The sequence below is a fragment of the Scyliorhinus canicula genome, chromosome 2 (genome assembly GCF_902713615.1).
Source record: "Scyliorhinus canicula chromosome 2, sScyCan1.1, whole genome shotgun sequence".
In the NCBI taxonomy this organism is placed as follows: Eukaryota; Metazoa; Chordata; class Chondrichthyes; order Carcharhiniformes; family Scyliorhinidae; genus Scyliorhinus; species Scyliorhinus canicula.
This window is the reverse complement of record NC_052147.1, coordinates 264,989,531-265,010,969: the sequence shown is the minus strand read 5'-3', so window position 1 is coordinate 265,010,969 and position 21,439 is coordinate 264,989,531. Positions and strand designations below refer to the sequence as shown.

General features: G+C 48.2%; 1 protein-coding gene across 5 annotated transcripts in view; it reads left to right on the top strand.

Annotated features, from left to right (window-relative positions):
* Nucleotides 1-21,439, top strand: part of gli2a (GLI family zinc finger 2a) — a 488,975-nt gene that overhangs the window by 318,928 nt on the left and 148,608 nt on the right. For all 5 annotated transcript variants that reach the window (XM_038790037.1, XM_038790038.1, XM_038790039.1 and 2 more), the window contains one exon: nt 513-618. In XM_038790037.1, coding sequence (XP_038645965.1) covers nt 513-618 — 106 coding nt within the window. The remainder of the gene's footprint in view (nt 1-512; nt 619-21,439) is intronic.

Sequence of the window (21,439 nt, the reverse complement as noted above, 5' to 3'; positions counted from 1 at the left end):
AGGTTTCTCTCTCCTCACCCACCCTGACCCTCACCCCCACCTTTCCCCCCGCCCCACACCACACACTCATAGCCACAAACCGTCCACACACACACACACACACAGCACTGGATCAGCTCAGCTAGTGCATTCAGGACTGATTCCGATCTGTGGTTCCACTCTCCCAGCCCTGTCATGTTCTCTTTGTGTCCGTCGCACCAGTTTCTTTCACACTCCCTACCATCTTTTAGAGTTCAAAGAATGTGTAGCTGCAGGTCTTTGTCAGAAACCCAGTTGGAGGCCTTTAATGTTTGTGATGTAGGAACGCTGTGAATGACTTTGATTATTTATTAATTCTGCTTCTCCTCTCTGATTGAGCCAATAGCGGACATGAAGCTCCTCATCTTTCTTTCTGGTGAACATGCTCCTACTCTGAAACATCTACCGCTTGATGAGAACTGTTGCCTTTGAACTTTTTCTTCACACTTTGTACAGCACCTTTTTTTTTTAATGCCTCGTTTTCTTTATTTCAGCCTCGCACCACATTTTCCCGGCATTCCACACGCCCATACCGATCGATATGCGACACCATGAGGGAAGGTACCATTATGAGCCCCACTCCATTCACACAATTCACGGGTAGGTATACGCTGCACGTGTTTGTTCTTTATCGGTGTTATGTACTTACTTTTTTTCTGCTGTGGTTTTCATGCTTCATTGTCATCGGCATCCTATCATCTACGTAAGATGATGGACATGCAGCAAATCAAATTTGATGGGGGTGGGGCAGCTTCATATCAAACTCATTTACGGATAGCCAAAGAGACCAATCCCTGGGAGGCAGGTTTTGTCACAAGTGCTGCGTCTGAAGTGGCTATCAGCTGTTGGCACCTGTTGCCAAGTCACCTATAGTGTTGGTGGTCCACGCCAGCCCAGAGGTGGTGTTGCCATTTTCTTCTGTCGTCAGCTCACGTTTCCCAGGCCTGAGAGCTTATGTTCTGGGGCTCCGTGTCAGGCTTGTAAGCAACCTTGAAGTGGAGCTATGAATGTCCTGCTGGTCATTGAGCTCCGGTTGTCTCCCCACACAGCATATCCTTAGGTGTGTCACTGTCTGGCGACCATCCTGCGAATAATCCCGACACAAAGGCAAATTTGCCTCTGCTTGCTCAGTGCCAACATGCTTGGCAGCTTTGCCTTGGAGAGGACTGCTATCAACGTCTTGGAAGGGACTGTTGACCAGAAATTGAACTGGGCTAGCCACATAACTGCTGTGGCTACAAGAGAAGATCAGAGGCTAAGAATTCAGTGGCATTTAACTCACCTGACTCCCTGAAGCCTGTTCACAATCTGCAAGCCACAAGTCAAGAGATGGAGTACTCTGTACTTGTCTGGATGAGTACAGCTCCAACAACACTCAAAAAGCTTGACACCATTCCGGAAAAAGCAGCCACGCTTGATTGACAACCTATCCGCAAATATTTATTCCCTCTGCCACTGATGCACAGTGGCAGCCATGTGTACCATCTACATGATGCGATGCAGGAACTCACCAAGGTTCCTGAGACAGCCATGACCTCTACCATCTAGAAGGACAAGGGCAGGAGATACTTGGTAACCCCACCTCCTGGAGGTTCCCCTCCACATCACTCACCACCCTGACTTGGAAATATATCGCCGTTCCTTCACTGTCGCTGGGTGGAAATCCTGGAACTCGCTTCCTAACAGCACAGTGGGTGTACCTACACCACAGCGGTTCAAGACGGCAGCTCACCATCACCTTCTCGAGGGCAATTAGGATGGGCATTTAAGGCTGGCAGAGCCAGTGATGCCCACATCCTTGAATGAATTTTTAAAACATTGTGATTTGTGTCATGCTATGAGATGCCCAGAATGTGTTGCAAATGGCGAAGATGAAAGTTGATAAGCTTCCTCTCTTGATGGTTGCCAAACATCCATGTTTGACAAACATACCACAAGCTGTTGAGGATACAGGCGTCATAAATCCACATCTTAGCCCTGAGTGCCATATTGACATTATTTCATGCATGTTTCCTGAGTAGGCCAAAAGTGGTATCTGCTTTCCCGATATGTGTATTGAATTTTGCATAAAGGGACAAGATTGTCTGACACCATGGGCCCAAAGTAGCTGGGCATGTTTCTAACTTTTTTTCCAAGACCTCGCAATCACACAGGATTGGTAAACTTTCAGCAGGTCCTATTTATTTGAAGGCGAGAATTAACACAGCTAGAATTAGCACAGTGAGGGCAGCACGATAGCACAGTGGTTAGCACAGTTGTTTCACAGCTCCGGGGTCCCAGATTCGATTCCCGGCTTGGGTCACTGTCTGTGCAGAGTCTGCACGTTCTTCCCGTGTCTGCGTGGGTTTCCTCAGGGTGCTCCGGTTTCCTCCCACAGTCCAAAGATATGCAGGTTAGGTGGATTGGTCAAGCTAAATTTACCTTCGTGTCCAAAAAGGTTGGGTGGGGTTACTGGGTTACGGGGGAGGTGTGGGCGTGGGTGTGGTGCTCTTTCCAAGGGCCGGTGCAGACTCGATGGGCTGAATAGCCTCCTTCTGCACTGGAAATTTTATGATTCTATTATTCTATGAATATATATACATATTACAGGAGAGTGCAACAAACAGTTCTACACTTGAGGTTCAGCATTCATAACAGCAACCACCACTAATAATAGCAAAAAGGGTTATGGTTCCATATTACTTTACAGAGGGGCTGTTTAGCACAGGGTTAAATCGCTGGCTTTGAAAGCAGACCAAGCAGGCCAGCAGCACGGTTCGATTCCCGTAACAGCCTCCCCGAACAGGTGCCGGAATGTGGCGACTAGGTGCTTTTCACAGTAACTTCATTGAAGCCTACTCGTGACAATAAGCGATTTTCATTTCATCCCGGCTCCACGAGTACATGTACAAAATTTGCAGAAGCTCTTAAAGTGATATTGCAACATGGGTACAATTTACTAACCACTTCCAGTGGAGTGCTACTCGGTGTGATCAGCGAGCAGACACATTGTCCCATGATTATTGCTTCCTTGATTCATAAATCAAGGAGAAAAAGTCACAGTTGCAGGTTACAAGTTCTAGGCCTCAACTGAAAGAAAAGACATGAGCCCCAAAGAAGTGAGGCTTTATTCAACGTGTTCTTTCCCTGTCCCATTCTCATGTGCATTTCCTCTACTAAATTGCCTGCCTGGAGAGATGCACCTTGATCAAACAGAAAGATGACTGCCCCCTCTCTTTCACCAGAAGATGTCTCAGGTGCTGATTGTCTATTTTCTTGGGGTGGGCCTTCACTTGATACTTCTGGCTGAGGTACGGAACCTGTGGTATGAAGAATCTCTGGGGCGTCCACTTTTACAGACGAGCTGTCTCTTGTTTCCTGCCTCCCCCAATTGTTCTACAATGTTATCCCTTCCTCTCTAGAAGGTACAGACTTGCTTGGGGCTCCATAGCTCCAAGCCCTCTTAGGGTACCTTGCATAAATAGCTGACATGCAAACCCAGAGCGTGTCCGAATGCTGCTGTTCATTGTGTGCAACACAATTGCAAACACGCCAACTTTTAATTGTGTGTGTTTATGATGTCACTACACAAAGCAACAAGAGTATTTCTTCTCCCAGTGATTGCAGGTTGACGATTGAACTGTCGTCATAGAGTTCTACAGCAGATCAAGAGGCCCATTGGCCTCTATTGTCTGCAACAGCCATCAAACACCCCTTTATTCCAATCCTATTTTCCAGCACTTGGTCTGTAGCCCTCTGTGCTATGGCATTTCATGTGCTCATCTAAATGCTTTTTAAATGTTGTGAGGGTTCCCGCCTCTACCAGACAGTGAGTTCCAGATTCCCACCACCGGCTGCGTCATAAAGCCCTTCCTCAAATTCCCTTTCCCCTGACCTTAAATCCATGCCCTCTGCTTATTGACCCCTCTACTAAGGGGAAAAGACCTCCTACCTACCCTATCTCTGTCCCTCATAATTTTGTGTACCTCCATCAGGTCCCCCATCAACCTTCTCCACTCTCAGAAAAATAACCCCAGACTTGCCCCAGCCGAAACGCTCCAACCCGGGCACCATCCTGGTGAATCTCCGTTGCACCCACCCTCGAGCAATCAGAACCTTGTAACAGGCTGCACAGCCCACACATGCACTGTCCATCAACTGGGAGCTGGAGGCCTCAGAGACTTTACAACTCTCTAGCTCGGGGAAATCACGGATAATTGTAATATCCCAACTGCTGCCCAGCCTGTGAAGCTTTTCTGGAAAGTAAGCCGCAGTGTCATCTCTGTCTGTCTGGCTCCTCCACGAAGGCTGCTAGCAAACTGCCCATGTTAGCTCGCAGAGAGAAGGCTTGTTGTTTTTTTTTCAAACACAACCAAAAATAGAGCCTCTTGTTTTTGCAAAAGTAAGACACTCCATCAAAAAGCCCTAGTTAGCTGAGCCAAGCAGGCAGGTTGAACTAACAGAGCCCAGGGCCCCAACCCTTTGATCTGGGATTGTCTGATCAGAAAACAAGCACTTCATTGCCAGCACAACAGGGCCTTCATTGTGTTTACTCTGTTTCTTTTCCCCCCTAGCCTGTGCGCATTGCTTTTTAATGACCTCCCCTAAGATTAACCCGAGCATTGCCATCTTGGGACAATCTTTTCTGGCCTAACAATTCTTGGCTCATTGATGGTCACCCAAGAACACCTGGGCTTTAAGAAGCATTTTTAAAAGCAATTTATAATACCAACAGGAATAAACACTGCAGTATAAGAAATGCAGGAAACCTAGAGAAAATGGTTCAATGTTTGAAGCAAAAAAACTAGGTCACACCCTGGTCACTTTGATTGTGTTTTTAACTCCCAGTGTGTGAATATGTGTGAAAACATCATTGAGCATGGCTGCAGGTGGCTTGACATCCTTCACCAGAATTGTACATGGCTGCAGATGGCTTGACATCCTTCAGCAGAACTCTGCCAATGAAGGTTACCTGAAGCATTGACTGGCATTCTGCATGTTCCCGCCCATGTTTCCATGTCAGATTCGCATTATTTTCTATTAAATCATCAAGACAGAGTTATTCTGGTTGGACACACTCCTGAAAGTTTCATCACATGACCTTCCCTCACCATCAGCTTGGTCCCATCCCACCCGCCATTCAACATGTCCACTTTCATAGGGCCTTCCTGGACCAATTGGAAAGCAGACGCTTCAGGACCCGATTGAATGACTCTTGACTGTCATTCAAGAAGCGTTTTACACCCACTCCCAATACTTTTAAAACTCACGAATATCAAAAGTGTTCAAGGAAAACTAATCAAAAAATAGGATCCCTATGGTGTTCCTCCCACTTTCCCACAGCAATGTCTGTGAAATTGAGCTTTATTTGCTGGAGACTCGAGCATTGACAACGGGCATGATCTATCCGTTGCCTCCCACCTGAACAGGGGCGCGATGCGGTCGGTATGTGGTGGGAACGGCCTCCTCCAGGATTCCTGACAGCCGTTACACCTCGCGAGATCTAACCGAATCTTGCGAGACGTCACGATCTGGATCCTGCTCACAGTGGGCGGGACCCAGTCTGGCAGAGTGAAGTCAGCCTAGAATCTGACTTAGCCCTCCGGCATCTACGGACTTCGCGAAGGAGAGCCCAGCCGGGCGCCATTCAGTATTGGTCCCCACAAACGGGGACCATGCTGAACGGTACCTGGGAGCGGGGGGGGGGGGGGGGGGGGGGGTCTACGAGGAGGCTCCTGGGTGGTCAGGCTCTGGCCAGGCTGGCAGCCTGGCACTGCTGGTGCCATCTAGACACCTTAGCATTGCCAGCTTGACACCCTGGCAGTGCCACCTGAGCACCCTGGCCGTGCCATATGGGTAACAGCCTGGCATCACTAGCCTGCCCAGGTGGCATTGCGAGGCATGAAGGGGCACTGCCAGGCTGACATAGTGCCTGTGCCAGGGATCGGGCCTGGGGGGGGTGCCCCGCCTGTATGTGGTGGGGGTGCAGAGGGCCCAAGGACACCCCAACAGGTGATTTGGCGCATTGGCAAAATCCGGGGACTGGATCGGGTGGGGGGGGGTCGTGAGATTGGGGTGCAATTTTCTCTTCCTGCGCTGCGGATCTCAGCTGATTGTTGCTCCTCCGTGCAGGAAATGCGGCTAAGTGCAACGTTGGCGGGGCGTTCCCCACCGGGCCCAAAAACAAGATAGAGTGCCGTTAGAAAGCAGGATTGAAAGACATGCTAATCCCGCCCAGAAGGGACTCTGTTTTATGTGGTTATATTAAGAGCAATGTGACAGTATGCGGAGACAGCTGCACTTCACACACAGTGGATGAAAGTTTTTTCCGAGCCTGCTTATTGCCAGACGGAATTTCATCTGCGCCCATATTTGACCATTTAGCCTCATAGACATCTGTGCTTAAAATCACAGTAAAGTGACTCACTGGTTACATTAGCCAAACAACAATGGCCATTTAAGCCTATTTATGTTCGGAGCCAAACAGCATTGTATAAACATTGGTGCATATCAGAATATTTCCCCTACCCCAATTGTAGAGGATACAGGAATGTCATGAGCAATTTAATCAGGAATTATTCTCTGTCACAGTCAGTGAAATTTAAATAAGCAAAATTTTCATAAGGAGACACCGCAAACCAAATGCATCACTCTCCCACAATCAGCCTGCCTTGTCTAAAACCTAAATACATCAGTTCTACTTGGATTCCTCCATCCAATGGATGGTACTTCGAGCCTCTTAGTAACAGGGTACAGTAAAATATGCAACAGATTTGGTGTAGTAAAAGCGGACTCCACTCTATTTGCATAAAGGTGGGGTTGAGGTTTAGTCAATCGGACCAGATCAAATCCGTAAATACCAGAAGTAGCTGTAACTGTTTACAGGGAATTTACTTTTTGTCAACTCATTTTGAGTCACTGTAGCATCAGTAATTTCTGTCTTTCGTCAGCAAATTGCAGAGGCTGAGAGATCCCAGAATTCCAAGACATATATATCCTAAAACCTGAAAACCTAATGATAAATATTTAGTCCAGGTGGTTCTGTTACATGACCAGTTTCCAGACTTTGGTGGAAATGCAAGTGCCAATTTTCTTTTGAGGGCAGATATGAATCATTCATTTTATGAATTTTCTGTGAATCCTTGGACCTTGATGGTTAATACGTCAGCTCCTACCATCGGACTTTTTTTTCTACCTGCGCTCACGTACAGAGGCCGCTGGTGATCCCACCCCAACGGCAGTAAGGCCTTGGAGCTTCCACCATTGGCCTGATGGGTAACAGTGGTCAATCCTTAGTGGCCAAGTAGTTGCTGGCCCTAGGTAAATCAGGTGCTGTTCCACTGACCAACCAAATCCAGCAGCCTGGCCAGCTCTGCATTTCGACCCATGGCGTTTTGAGACTCCTGTCCACGTTGAGTGGTAAGTCATTCAACTGACTGTCTTCGTCGGCTGGTCCAAGGATACAAGCCTCTTTTTGGTAAAGGCAAGGTATTTTATACTTTCTTGAAAAAAATCCTCCTTCAGTGGACCTACTGACAATCATCCCGTGGTTGCCTCCACCACTAATTTAGTCCTCCCCTTCCGCTCTCCTCCCTGCCCCACCGAATACCTCATTTGGCAGCTGCAAGGCTATTGGCATAAATGTTCACTCGTTTTATGAAAGTCCCAACAGATGAAAGGCATTTGTTCTGGTGATGGATTGAGATTGTGGGGAATTTGGGGTAATTGCCCCAAGATGCAGAGAAAAGGGAGGGACAACCAGATTAAAAACAATCTGAGGGAAATTGAAGGGGAAAAATACATTTCCACATGGAGGTTAAATCAGCTTCTGCCACATAATATAATCCCAAACACTGAAAATCACTTCAGACTATGGAAGCGATTAAGATATGCCATTTGATTGTTTTTATATAAATGTCGAATTGGCTGTTACCCATTGAAATTATTTAAAGAGCAGGAGTTTTAAATGGCTTGACAGCTTGACAGGCATTTTTTTGAATGTTGCCTTTGACAGTTCATTTTGAAACCCTTGACCATTCCGATCAGCTTAACATTTTTTTTACACACATTCACGCCTACTTTTAACAAACCCAAGTTGCATTTTACCTCCCTCAAATGGCATCTGATCTTCCCCAAAGATGTCCCATGACAATATCCAAAGGGATATCATCAGGCGAATGTACTGCCATATGCAGAAGTTCATCAATTCTACCCCTACGGTGCATAGCTAGACCAATGTAACTTGGCACTTCCAATGCTTTAGCATGTCATGATGTATTTAAAATAATATTCATCGGACCCTCTAGTTACATGTTATCGTACCATGTATACCTTGCACTGCTCATTGCTCCTTCCCTAACAGATATAAAAACCTACACTGCAGATATTTCTTTCCAAATATGTGAAGGGCAAAAGTTTAAAATTTGCTTATTATTTCATTTTGTCTGATGATAGAATCATAGAATTTACAGTGCAGAAGGAGGCCATTCAGCCCATCAAGTCTGCACCGGCCCTTGGAAAGAGCATCCCACTCAAGCACACACCTCCTCCACCCTATCCCCTTAACCCAGTAACCCCAATTAAGCTTTTTGGACACTAAGGACAATTTAGCATAGCCAATCCACCTAACCTGCACATCTTTGGGCTGTGGGAGAAAACCAGAACACCCCGAGGAAACCCATGCACACACTGGGAGAACGTGCAGACTCCACACAGACAGTGACCTAAGCCGGGAATCGAACCTTGGATCCTGGAGCTGTGAAGCAACTGTGCTAGACACGATGCTACCGTGCTGCCCCTCTTGTCATCTAACTCTTGTCACATAAGCCTGAAGACTGCTAATACTGGATTAGTGCTGCAGGACTGATTTTGCAACCTTCCTTTATCGCAACAGGGTGCCTTACATTTCACAGTTTGACTGACAGCTCCAGGTGCTTTTAGGCCCTTGAAATAAGTCTATGAATTCTAATGCTTCTTTTCAAAAGAAATTCGGCAGTGAATGAAATTTTGTATTTATAAGGATGTAGATGAAGAATTGTAAATCTAGTAAATGTGTTTTTATAAACAAGGGGCAGGATTCTCTTAATAGTTTTGACAATTCCTCAGAACAATTCCGTTTTGAAAATAAATTTAGAATATACAATTCATTTCCTCCAATTAAGGGGCAATTTAGCGTGGCCAATCCACCTACCCTGCACATCTTTGGGTTGTGGGGATGAAACCCACGCAAACACGAGGAGAATGTGCAAACACCACACGGACAGTGACCCAGGGCTGGAATCGAACCTGGGACCTCAACGACGTGAGGCAGCAGTGCTAACTACTGCACCAGCGTGCTGTCCTGCAACAATTCCTTGTGACAGTTCCTTTTAACACTTTTGACAAGTTGCTTCTGACAGTCCATTTTGGCATTTCCAATGAGATTGACATTTTGAGCCTTTGCACATTTTACACACAATCTTGCATACTTCTAACATTCCCAAGGGTACCTCCGCTAAAGGTGTTCCAAGACCATTTCCAAAGATCTAGCCTGCCTTTCCAAAATGAGGCCCCACCTCTCCAAATGACTCCACAATGTTTACACCTGCTCCTGACCTGTACATAACATGTTTCTTATACTTGGGTCACCAACATCGGAGGCAGCTGCTGATCTATATGGGCAGCTGCCTAAACAAAACACATGTGCAAATCCTGATCTGGGCCCATTCCTGCTCCCATGAAAAAGGTAGGTGCCTTGTTTGGAGGGCGTGGAGATTTCTGATTTCCCCGTCTTCCACCATTTTCGTTAATAGTGGAGTTAATAGTTTCAGTCATTGGAGACTGGGGCCTGAATTTCAGTTAACAGCGGCTCCCCAGTGGGATACAACAACAGAACATGAAGTCGAGGCCAGTTCCCTACTTACTGACAAAATATATAGCAGTCTCCAAGCAGGGTCTGAAGAAGAGGTTGTTGATCTCCCAGCATTTACAATCGCAAAGTGCTCACCATCCATAGCAACAGAAGAAAATAATGGCAAACCCAAGGCCATGTTTTACGCCAGCTGAATATGTCAAATTCTAATTTTATTACACAATTCCAGGATCTTTACCAGTGTTCGGGGGGTCATATTCTGAAGCTCCATCAGTTTACATTTCGAACCATTACTTTATCGTGATTGAATAAGCGAAATTCCATTTTTACAAAGATATTTACTGATAGATAGGGGGAGATTGAATTCTGCACTTCCATCGGCTTTTACCATGAGAAACATAACTCAGTGAAATTGCGAGATTTTTTTTAACGTGGATGACAATAAGACTCACATTTGCTTTACTCCTTTCACTCTGCATTGCCATTTATGGATTGATTTGGTTTGAAACGTTTTGCAAGGGGCAAAGGAAAATACGGCCTGCTTAAATCACAATCTAACTGGCCAATTATAGACTGCACCCAGAGTTCAACACTGAGTCAATTTACAAGGCTGGTGGTTCAAGTCTCAGGCCTATACCTGCAGGTGGTATTGACTGTGATTAACATTCCTTCGGTAACCCTTAGTCTGATTATTTCCACTGATTGGCTAGATTAACTTCGGTCAGTCCTTTGAACCCAATCCTCTAGCCGGTCCCTTGAAAACACACAGGATGAAGCAGCAATTTAATGGGGATTTGTGCTGTGGTATCTGAGTTGGGGGAGGGGTGAAGCAGATGCCTTTGTGTCATCTGCATTTTAACAATTATTCATTCTTTTAGGATTTATATTCAATTTATTCTCCTTTTAAATGCGACTGTTTTCAGACTCACAGAGTGGAATTTATTGCCGTCCTGAAGGCGTGTTTGGGCAGGGGTGGCATTTAACTATGCCCCAGGCGAGTGGATGGGGATCCCCCCCCCCCCCCCCCCCCCCCCCCCCCCCACCACCACCACCACCACCACCACCACCATATTCTTACCTCTGCCCCGATTGAATCAGGGGTGGGAAGGCTCGTGGGCAGCATTTCCGTCCAACCACCAGTTGAAGCCCTTAAGTGGGCTTACGGGCCTTGCCCTGTTGCCGCTGGCTTTTATTCAACCAGCTGCAGATGGTTCGGTCAACATGTGGGAAGCCCAAAAGTGTTTGCTCCTGGGTGGGTCGTTGGGGACGGCATCTCATTCAAAGTCACACAGTGCCTGATCGAGGAACCCAGTGTCGGGGCATAGAGTCCTGCTGAGGGCCACTCGCCTGCCCTTGCTGCGACCCACATCCAGCTCTCAATCACCTTTGACCTTGGGTCCCTTGACAATCCTGGGCCTCTTGTGGAGTGCAATGCCAGCGACAGCCGCTGGCACTGCCTGAAATGCACAGCTGCAGCTTTTTATTGGGTGGCAGCACTTGGGGACCTTTGCCCACCGGGTCCTTGATTCCGAGAAGGCCCCACCAAGTACCTGAAGGGCAATGAATTTAGCAGAACCTCCCCAAAGGAGGTGATCCGGGGCTCTTGCCGGTTCACCAGTCGGTGGGCAAGACCCTTGTTGCCTCCATGAAATACCACCCACTGATCCCAGAAAAGGTCTGACACATCAGCTTTTGAGGAAAGTTGTCTTCATGGAACAGTGTGGGCCTGGAATGAAACCAAACACAAGGTCGGTTGGACAGTGGGTTCATATGCAGTGGAAATGACTCAGATGCCTCCATCACCGACCTAGGCTGTAAAAGAACCAAAATGCTTTCCTTTAGATCGACCTCAATGTTGCCAAGCTTCACCTGGGCCTCTAGCCAATAAATAGGCACAAGACCCTTTTTATTAATAATTTCAGCCCAGGAGTTCGAATTAACGTAAAATCCAGCCTTTTCCATGCAATCATTGGCAGAAGGATTTTCACTTCGGAAATTGAGGAGCTTGTGCACCGAGGTCCCAGATCCGATCCCGGCTCTGGGTCACTGTCCGTGTGGAGTTTGCACATTCTCCCCGTGTCTGCGTGGGTCTCAACCCCACAACCCAAAAGATGTAGGTGGATTGGCCACACTAAATTGCCCTTTAATTGGAAACAAAATACTCTAAATTTATAAAGGAAAAAGAAGGAAATAGAGAAGCTTGTGTTGAGTAACCCCTGCTAGAAAGTGCGGAGGGATCAGGCTAGACTGCGATCACACGCTGCCCCATCTCCCTTCCTTCCACAACAACTGTCCAACATGCGGCTGAGACCTACTGGCCGGGATTCTCGTAGCCTCCGCGCCAAAACCGTGCTCGGCGCAGGGGCGAAGAATAGGGCGTCAGACCCGCGATCGGGTCCAGCGACCGGAGAATCGTCGGCAGTCGCGTGCGCGCAGTCGACGCGCCACTGGTCGGGGGCTGTTGAAAGAGCCCCCCGCGACAATTCTCCGCGGTCGACCGGGCAAGTTCCCGCCGGTGCGGTTCACGTATGATTCCACTTGGGGAGAGCTCAGCGTTGCGGCTGCGGTGGCTGCCCTGGTGGAGGGCGGGGGGTTCAGCCTCCACGACGGCCAGGCCGGCGATCGGGGGGCACCAATCGATAGGCATGCGTGATCGGGGGGGAGAGGGACTTACCTCCTGCACTTCCGGCCGTGGGTCCGCGCATGCACGCAGCAGCCGCTTCCGCACCAGCCCCGTGCGACATGGTGGATCCACACAGTGGGCCGGCGCAGAAGCGGCCGCCACGCGCATGCGCGGACCCATGGCCGGATTTGCAGGGCTGCGTATCGGCAGCTGGAGCAGTGCGGAGCACTCCGCCGCCATACTTGCCCCCTGTGGGCCACGGAATCGCTGGGCCAACAGGCCCGATGACACCGGCATGAAACACTCCCATGTTTACACCAGCGTCAACACTTAGCCGCCGTTTTGAAGAATCCCGGCCAATGTCTCGGATTTCGCATGGCAGCTTTGTGAGATCCCAGGCTCGTAACAAAATTGACTTTGTTAACCACCTATCTAAAATTTTCAGTGCACTGGCAGTAAATTGCAGGCTGTACCTTACCTGAGACGGTACGTTATGAGTATAACATGTTCATATATGCACATCGAACATGCTATCACATGTAGGGCAGCACGGTAGCACAGTGGTTAGCACAATTGTTTCACAGCTCCAGGGTCCCAGGTTCGATTCCCGGCTTAGGTCACTGTCTGTGCGGAGTCTGCACGTTCTCCCCGTGTCTGCGTGGGTTTCCTCCGGGTGCTCTGGTTTCCTCCCACAGTCCAAAGATGTGCAGGTTAGGTGGATTGGCCATGATAAATTGCCCTCAGTGTCCAAAATTGCCCTTAGTGTTGGGTGGGGTATTGTGTTTTGGGGATGGGGTGGGGGGTGGGTTTGGATGAGGTGCTCTTTCCAAGAGCCGGTGCAGACTCGATGGGCCGAATGGCCTCCTTCTGCACTGTAAATTCTATGATTCACACCTCCCTTTGGTGCTCCACATGGCTAAGTGTAGCATATCCATTGAATAGTGAGTTTGTTTCTGGGCACCACCCTGACTGCTTACATAATTGTCGTTGCATATTGGGCCATGAGGAGCTTCAGAGATTCCCCTGACCTTGTCCCAACCTCACAGATTGATCAGTCTTGTGCACTTTCCAGTAGGGATTGTAAAATGGCAGCAGTGTTATACTATGTAATGGGAATTGTGTGAAAGAGGAGGCTGTAAAAATATTCCTTGCACAGAACGCGGTTAGAATGGTGAATGCTGTGCCAAAAGCCCTGAATGAAGTATGGCCCATAAATTTATTTTAGAAGCGAATGCGACAGTTACTTGTAACAGAGTGATGTTGAAGATTGTGAGGAGCAAGCAGGAGCGTTGAAGATTGTGAGGAGCAAGCAGGAGTGTATGTTTGGGCTGAAGTGAGATTGGGGTGGGGTGGAGGAGGGGGTGCTTGTGTGAAGAAGGTTTTTCAGCTGCCTGACTTCAGGTTCAATTGAATCAGGTGGGGTGCAAAACGGGCCCAGTCTCGCTCTGTTCCCGCTGGGCAGAATTGGTTCAAATTGACGTGTCAGGGCGGAAGGTTTATTTTTTTTCTTACCTTATCCAACAGTGTAAAAGCTGTGATAGTGAATTGGCAGTCGGTTTATCATCTCTCCTGATTTCGTTTATTTATTTCCATTGGTTCCACGTAGGCATAACATCAGCCTCTATTAAGATTCAGCAGGCCCACATAACATGGGATCAAGAATCGGTGGCCTGTCTTACCTCTTGCCTGACATTTTCCATTGAATTAAAAGGGCGATTGGACAGGGTAAGAAATGGGTCTTCATTGCCCATTTAGGCTACCGCCCAGGCCAATTTTACCTCCAAATCTCTCTTTACCCCCAGCCAGTTTCAAAATGTTTGAAATATGTAAAATTACATATTAGACATGTGATTTGGATTCTACATATAGACATTAATACTACCAATTATTTGAAACAGTCTCTGCACTAACTGTGTGATTAATGGTTCTTAATCCTGACAGAGGACCCCAATTTATCAGGAGGGTAATCTAGTTGTCTTCCCTCTTGCCTGCATCAAATTTAGCTAATTATATGAACACTGTGGAACAAATTAAACATGTCTAATTTATTGTGAGCCACGAGCTCCTTTATTATCCACATCTTGCTTCACGTTGAAGGTTTTTCCTTTTGATGGTTCACCCTTCCAGGTGTCTTCTGTCCTCTGCCATTTTTCAATCCTGAAGCCCCCCACCCTCTTAACAAGCATATGTACACAGTGGAAATGAATATATTTGCAATTGTCGCCGTTACGACAACCAGCTGAGTAGCTTGTCACAAGGCAGCCTGCTGCACTGAAATCTGTAAGGAGATCACCAAAACCTCAATTGATAAAGGCTCCTCTCGGTGTAGTACTGAGTCATTCAGCATTGAAGGATCACAGCTTTAGCCTCGGATTTTTTTTTCTGCCAGCTTCTCCGATTTCATGACTCGACTGGCTGGGGCCAGGATCTGAAAGCTGTGACTTAAACTTCAATTATTTTGACACCTCAAAACGGAGCTTACCTAAGTCTGAGTTTGTGCTCTGGGTTCAGGAATGGAGTGATGTAAGGCAGAAGGCTTCTGGAATCAGTGGCCAACCCATGGAGGAGAATGGTCTGCATTTAGAATTTGCGACCTTAAAACATGCTCTGGTATTTTATGGGATCGCCTGTGCTTTTCTTTTGTTAATTGTGTGTTCTCTACCACCTTAAACCACTGCATACCATCTTCATGGCAACCCTGAAAAGGGGGGCAAGGGGCTGTGTGTCACAGGTTTCTTCAGAGTTATATATGTACCAGGAGAGTGGCTCACGCCAGTGCCAGTTGCCTCGTGTCTGGTTCTGGTGGACACCGATCTATCTGTGTGACCCCTACAGGCTAAACTAGATCACGTTAGGCAACTGCAGAGGTGATAATGATTTGAGCAATTTGAGCTGGGCGGTGACCCTCTAACTCTCTATCGTGCGCCAGCCCCATCTAAGAAAACCGACCCAGCAAGTTAGGGCATGGTCAGCCCTAGCCCCTTAAATCAGAACCATTGAGTCATGCAGTTAACACTACTTGTGAAGCTATCTATATTCTACGGGCAGCACAGTAGCATTGTAGATAGCACAAATGCTTTACAGCTCCAGGGTCCCATGTTCGAATCCTGGCTTGGGTCACTGTCTGTGTGGAGTCTGCACGTTCTCCCCATGTCTGCGTGGGTTTCCTCCGGGTGCTCCGGTTTCCTCCCACAGTCCAAAGATGTGCAGATTAGGTTAATTGGCCAGGCTAAATTGCCCTTGGGGTCCAAATTGCCCTTAGTGTTATAGAACATAGAATAGTACAGCACAGAACAGGCCATTCGGCCCTCGATGTTGTGCCGAGCCATGATCACCCTACTCAAACCCACGTATCCACCCTATACCCGTAACCCAACAACCCCCCACCCCTTAACCTTACTTTTTAGGACACTACGGGCAATTTAGCATGGCCAATCCACCTAACCCGCACATCTTTGGACTGTGGGAGGAAACCGGAGCACCCGGAGGAAATCCACGCACACACGGGGAGGACGTGCAGACTCCGCACAGACAGTGACCCAGCCGGGAATCGAACCTGGGACCCTGGAGCTGTGAAGCATTTATGCTAACCACCATGCTACCGTGCTGCCCACAAGTGTTGGGTGGAGTTTCTGGGTTATGGGGGTAGGGTGGAGGTATGGGCTTGGGTGGGGTGCTCTTTCCAAGAGCCGGTGCACACTCGATGGGCTGAATGGCCTCCTGCACTGTAAATTCTATGTAAATTACCAATGATCAATTTAAGTGTTAAAAGTAGTCACTTCATGCTTGAAAGCACGGACAGGAGAGTTGGTTAATCTACACTTGCATAAACAGCATCCTAATACATCCGGAAGGTAACCACAACTAATTTCCATCTTCCACTATTTTATTTTCGAACCAAAAGCTCACAGCCATAAATTATCAGATCAGGAAAAAAGAAATGCAAGTTGGCGTTTTCAGTATGTACCCAGCCCTGGGCAACTCCCATAATATCCAAGGTTAGCTTTCGTTTTATTTTATCTTCCAAAAGCTATTTACCCCCAGATTGGTAACAATGAAGTCGATCCACCAGTTAACCCATCCACTCTGTACAGAATTGCATTATGTTATCTGCACTGGCACTTCGATGTGTATATGGGGTTTGACTTCATCCTATTTCTGAGTTAACCTGTTCTCTCCCCATTTGACTTACAGTTGAAGAGTATTGAACCATACCTGATCCAGATCGTTCCAGGCTCCAGTCGCCAGCGGACGGCTGGAGAATTCTGGCCTTTTTTTTGTTCAGTCAAGGGAATGTTGGTCTCGGCCCTAAATGGTTTTTACAACAATGGTTTCATTAAACAATTTTTAAAAATTCAAAGTCAGCCACCCGTTGTATTGGGATTCGAACCCGAGTGCCCTGGGCGTTGCCCCGGGTCCCCGGATAGTCCAGGGACAATACTCATACACCATCGACCTCCCTGTGCGTAGCTGACAAGGCTCACACATGGAGCGGGACCCTCCGAACCCCCGCCGGGTCGGAGAACCGCCGGGGGTCGGTGTGAATCCTGCCCCGCCACTCTGACGCTGGCTGTTGAATTCTCCGGCGCTGTTTTTTTGGCGGGGGTGGGGATCATGTCGCGCCGGTTGGGGGCCGTTGGCAGTGGCCCCCCCCCCCCCCGGCGATTCTCTGGACCCTGATGGGCCGAGCAGGCCGCCCGTTTCTGCCAGTCCCGCTGGCGTGGATTAGACATGGCCCATACCGGCGGGACCTGGCTCTGAGGGCGGCCTGCGGAGTCCTCGGGGGGGGAATCTGGCCCCGGGGGGGGGGGGGGGCACGGTGGCCTGGCCCACGATCGGCGCCCCATCGATCTGCGGGCGGGCCTGTGCCGTGGGGGCACTCTTTCCCTCCGCGCTGGCCTCTGTAAAGCTCTGCCATGGCCGGCACGGAGAAGAAACCCCCTGCGCATGCGCAGGGATCACACCAGTGGTTCTGCGCAGGCGCCAACTTGCGCCGGCCGGCGGAGGCCCTTCGGCGCCGGTTGGCACAGTGCCAACCACTCCAGCGCCGGCCTATTCCCCTGAAGTGCAGAGGATTCCGCAAAGTCCGTGCGGCCCGACCCCGGAGTGGTTGACGCCACTCTTTGGCGCCGGTACGGCCCTCCCGCCGGTTGGGGGAGAATCCTGGCCATGATGTTCAATTGGATTGAATAGTCTGTCAATGCTGATATCTAAGCTCATAAAAAATTTGGTTGGAGCACAAAGTTCTTGGCACCAATCGAAATTTACTTCAGCATCAGCTGATGCCTTCATATACAAGAATGGAAATTGATGGGGAATAAGTTGCTTGCTTCGTGGTAGCTCAAGGTGAAAACTAACATGGCCCCTGTGGTTCACCTTTCCATGTGCCTTTAGGAAGCACCTGGGACACCCAAGGGTGGAATTTTCCCGGTAATCCGCAAAGACCACTGTCCGATAGGAAAAACAGCATTGAAACCGTATTATCCCACACTTGGAATAATAGAACTTAAAGGAGCAGGTCCCCTGACATAAGGCTGGTGGGGCATCATCTGATTTGCTCGCCCCATGGAAACTTAGTCCTTCAAAGGTCGGAGCATCACTTTTAAAGGTCTTCCCAGCATAAAGAAGTTCACCTGGGAACCTTGGCCCCCGACGCCGAGAACTGCACCTGGCACTGTCCGAGCTGTACCTGGCCTTGACCCTCTCTTCCCTGATCATGCATTCACCTGAGCTCCTCTTTCTGCTCACCAGGTGCAGACCAGTTATGATTGATGCCGGCCTGCCTTCAAGCCAACGTGGATGGATTTACTGACCGGTGGGGTGGGGCATGGGGATAATTCAGATGTAGTGGCTGTCATAATATCCACTCATGTATATCATGAGTTGCAGACAGGCAGTGATTGACACACAGGATAACCAATGAACGCACACGACACAGAACAACCAATCACCAGACAGGACTCTACCACTATAAAGCCCACAGGACATTAAGGCTCTCCCTCTCTCACAAGACACGGCTAAGGAGATAGTCACAGTGCACAGTCCAATGAACATCATCACCATGTGGCAGAGAGCTAGTCTGGTCAAGCCAGTAGGAGGTTATCAGTTAGGTTAATGGAGTGTCAACCCACAGCAGATTATGTACAGCAATCAGCAGGTTCAATAAAACAGTGTTGGACCATCTCCTGTGTCAGAAGCCTGTTTCTCGTTTTACTGCATCCAGTTGCAGTCAATGTTAGACCAACACAGATAACACATCAGTGGCCTGATAATTAGATGCTAATGTATTCAAATGAGTGGGAAGTCCACGCCTTAGTATGAAAGATGCTCCATGTGTACAAAGTTACTCGGGCGGCACAATGGTTAGCACTGCTGTCTCACAGCTCCAGAGACCTGGGTTCAATTCCGGCCTCGGATGACTGTGTGGAGTTTTCACTTGCTCCCCATGTCTGCGTTGGTTTCCTCTCGGTGCTCCGGTTTCCTCCCACAGTATAAATATGCAGGTTAGGTGGATTGGCCGTGATAAATTTCCCTTAGTGTCCAAAAAAAAATAGTTAGATGCTGTTACTCGTCTACGGGGATGGGGCAAGGGCATGGGCTTAAGAAGGGAGCACTTTCCATGGGCTGGTGCTGAATAGATGGGCCGAATAGCCTTCTTCAGCACTGTAAATTCTATGATTCTATGAATCGCTCAGGTGAGCGTTGGTAGGGAAGGGAGATGGGGAGGGAATTGCAGAGATTAATGCTCAGGTAGCTGAATGTAGAGTACTGGTTAATAAGTGGATTTCTTGATCAATAAGGGGATCGCGGGTTCTGGGGAGATGGCAGGAGAGTGGGGATGAAGAACAGATCACCCACAATTGAATGGCAGAGCAGACTCAAAGGGCCAAATGGCCTAATTCTGCTCCTCTACCTTATGGTGATGGAGCGTGTAAAATCGAGGAGGTGCAAGGGGGCCAGAATTGAAGAAGTGCAGAGATTTTGGATACAAGAGTGAATTCAGAAACCCCCCCCCATCCAGCATGAGGACTTATGTTTTACTTCCAGCGACAGCATTTGATAGAGATGTTCAAAACCATGAGGGGAATGGACAGGGTAGATCAGGAGGAACTGTTCATGACTGCAAAAGGATCAAGAGGAATGTTTGAGGACTCTGGGTCTGTACCCGTTGGAGTTTAGAAGGATGAGGGGGGATCTTATTGAAACTTACAAGATACTGTTAGGCCCGGATAGCGTGGACGTGGAGAAGATGTTCCACTTGCAGGAAAAACTAGAAGCAGAGGACACCATCTCAGACTAAAGGGATGATCCTTTAAAACAGAGATGAAGAGGAATTTCTTCAGCCAGAGGGTGGTGGATCTGTGGAACTCTTTGCCGCAGAAGGCTGTGGAGGCCAAATCACTGAGTGTCTTTAAGACAGAGATAGATAGGTTCTTGATTAATAAGGGGATCAGGCGAATGGGGATGAGAAAATATCAGCCATGATTGAACGGCGGAGCAGACTCGACGGGCCGAGTGGCCTAATTCTGCTCCTATGTCTTATGGTCGAAGAGCAAGAGGGCGTATATTGGAAGTGACCTGCAAAAGAAGCAAATGTGACGTGGGAAGAAGCCTTTTCACACAACCAGTGGTTGGGGTCTGGATTGCACTGTCTGGAAGTGAGGTGGAGGCAGGTTCAATCGAGGCATTCAAGAGGGCATTAGATGGTTACCTGAATGGGAACAATGTGGGGGGTACGGGGCAGGGAAATGGCACCAAGTCACGATGCTCGATCGGGCGAGCAAATACAGACACGACAGGCCGAATGGCCTCCTCCTGTGCCGGAACAATTCCGTGACTCTGTGTGTGGGAGGTGGGAAACTTGGATTTTAAGCCAGCTTTGGACAGGAAAAGGCAATAAAAAAAGGGAGGCCTCTCATTGGGAATAACTAATACTGTAAGTACAATTTCTGTGTGAACAAAATATAGAATTTCACTACATAACTTCCCATGCTCCCACGCCTTTGCACTAAATTGATTTACTTGCTTTTAGTGGTTGAAATAAAAACCCCTAAGGTTTAGAACTATAGATTGTGATTTATGGTATTTGGCAAGGTGGATCCACTTTCCGCGTTGCGGATGCAGTCCCGTGACTGACTGTTCTATATTTGGGGCCAGGAGGTTCTAATTTGCCACCCAGGAGGAGGTGATGGTAGTCCATTTCTCTGACAGGTGCTCATTGTCAATGATTTCTCCCAGTTCCTCCTGCAGCCAACATGCATGCCTTCTGCCTGACTCAGGAGTCGTCCCGTCTCCTCTTCTATTCCCTCGTAGACAATGTTCAAGTAGCATCTTGTCACAGTGGGAAGAACAGGAGTGGTTCAGTAATACAATCTGTCAAAACAGGTCTGATATTTGATAAATTGCGCTGCTCTCTTTGAAGGGTAGGATAATAAATTAAGCCTAATTGTTGAATGCTTCAAGCAAAACCTTGGTCTTTTGCTGGTGCTACTTGTATTATCCGTTGCCGGTATCTGTCTTATTTTAGCTCTGCTGCTAAGCTACCTGATTTTGTTAAGATAAACCCTCCCCATTGTATCTGTCCATTTAAAAATAATGAACTGGGAGGTAAGGAAACAAGAATGAGAGAAAAAAAAAGAGGAAAATGTAATAATGATAGCAATCAAAATGTATCAGATATCTGGTTGCTCGAACTCGAGAATATCCAAGGGTCCAATGCTTCTCCTATTGTTTCACATACAAATCCATTATTTGGGCTTCTTGGACAAAATATGCTCAATTTGAGGCAGCACGGTGGCACAGTGGTTAGCACTGTTGCCTCACGTGGCCGAGGTCGCAGGTCTGATCCCGGTTCTGGGTCACTGTCCCTGTGAAGTTTGCACATTCTCCCCGTGTTTGCATGGGTTTCGCCCCCCCCCCCCCCCACAACCCAAAGATGTGCAAGGTAGGTGGATTGGCTACGCTAAATT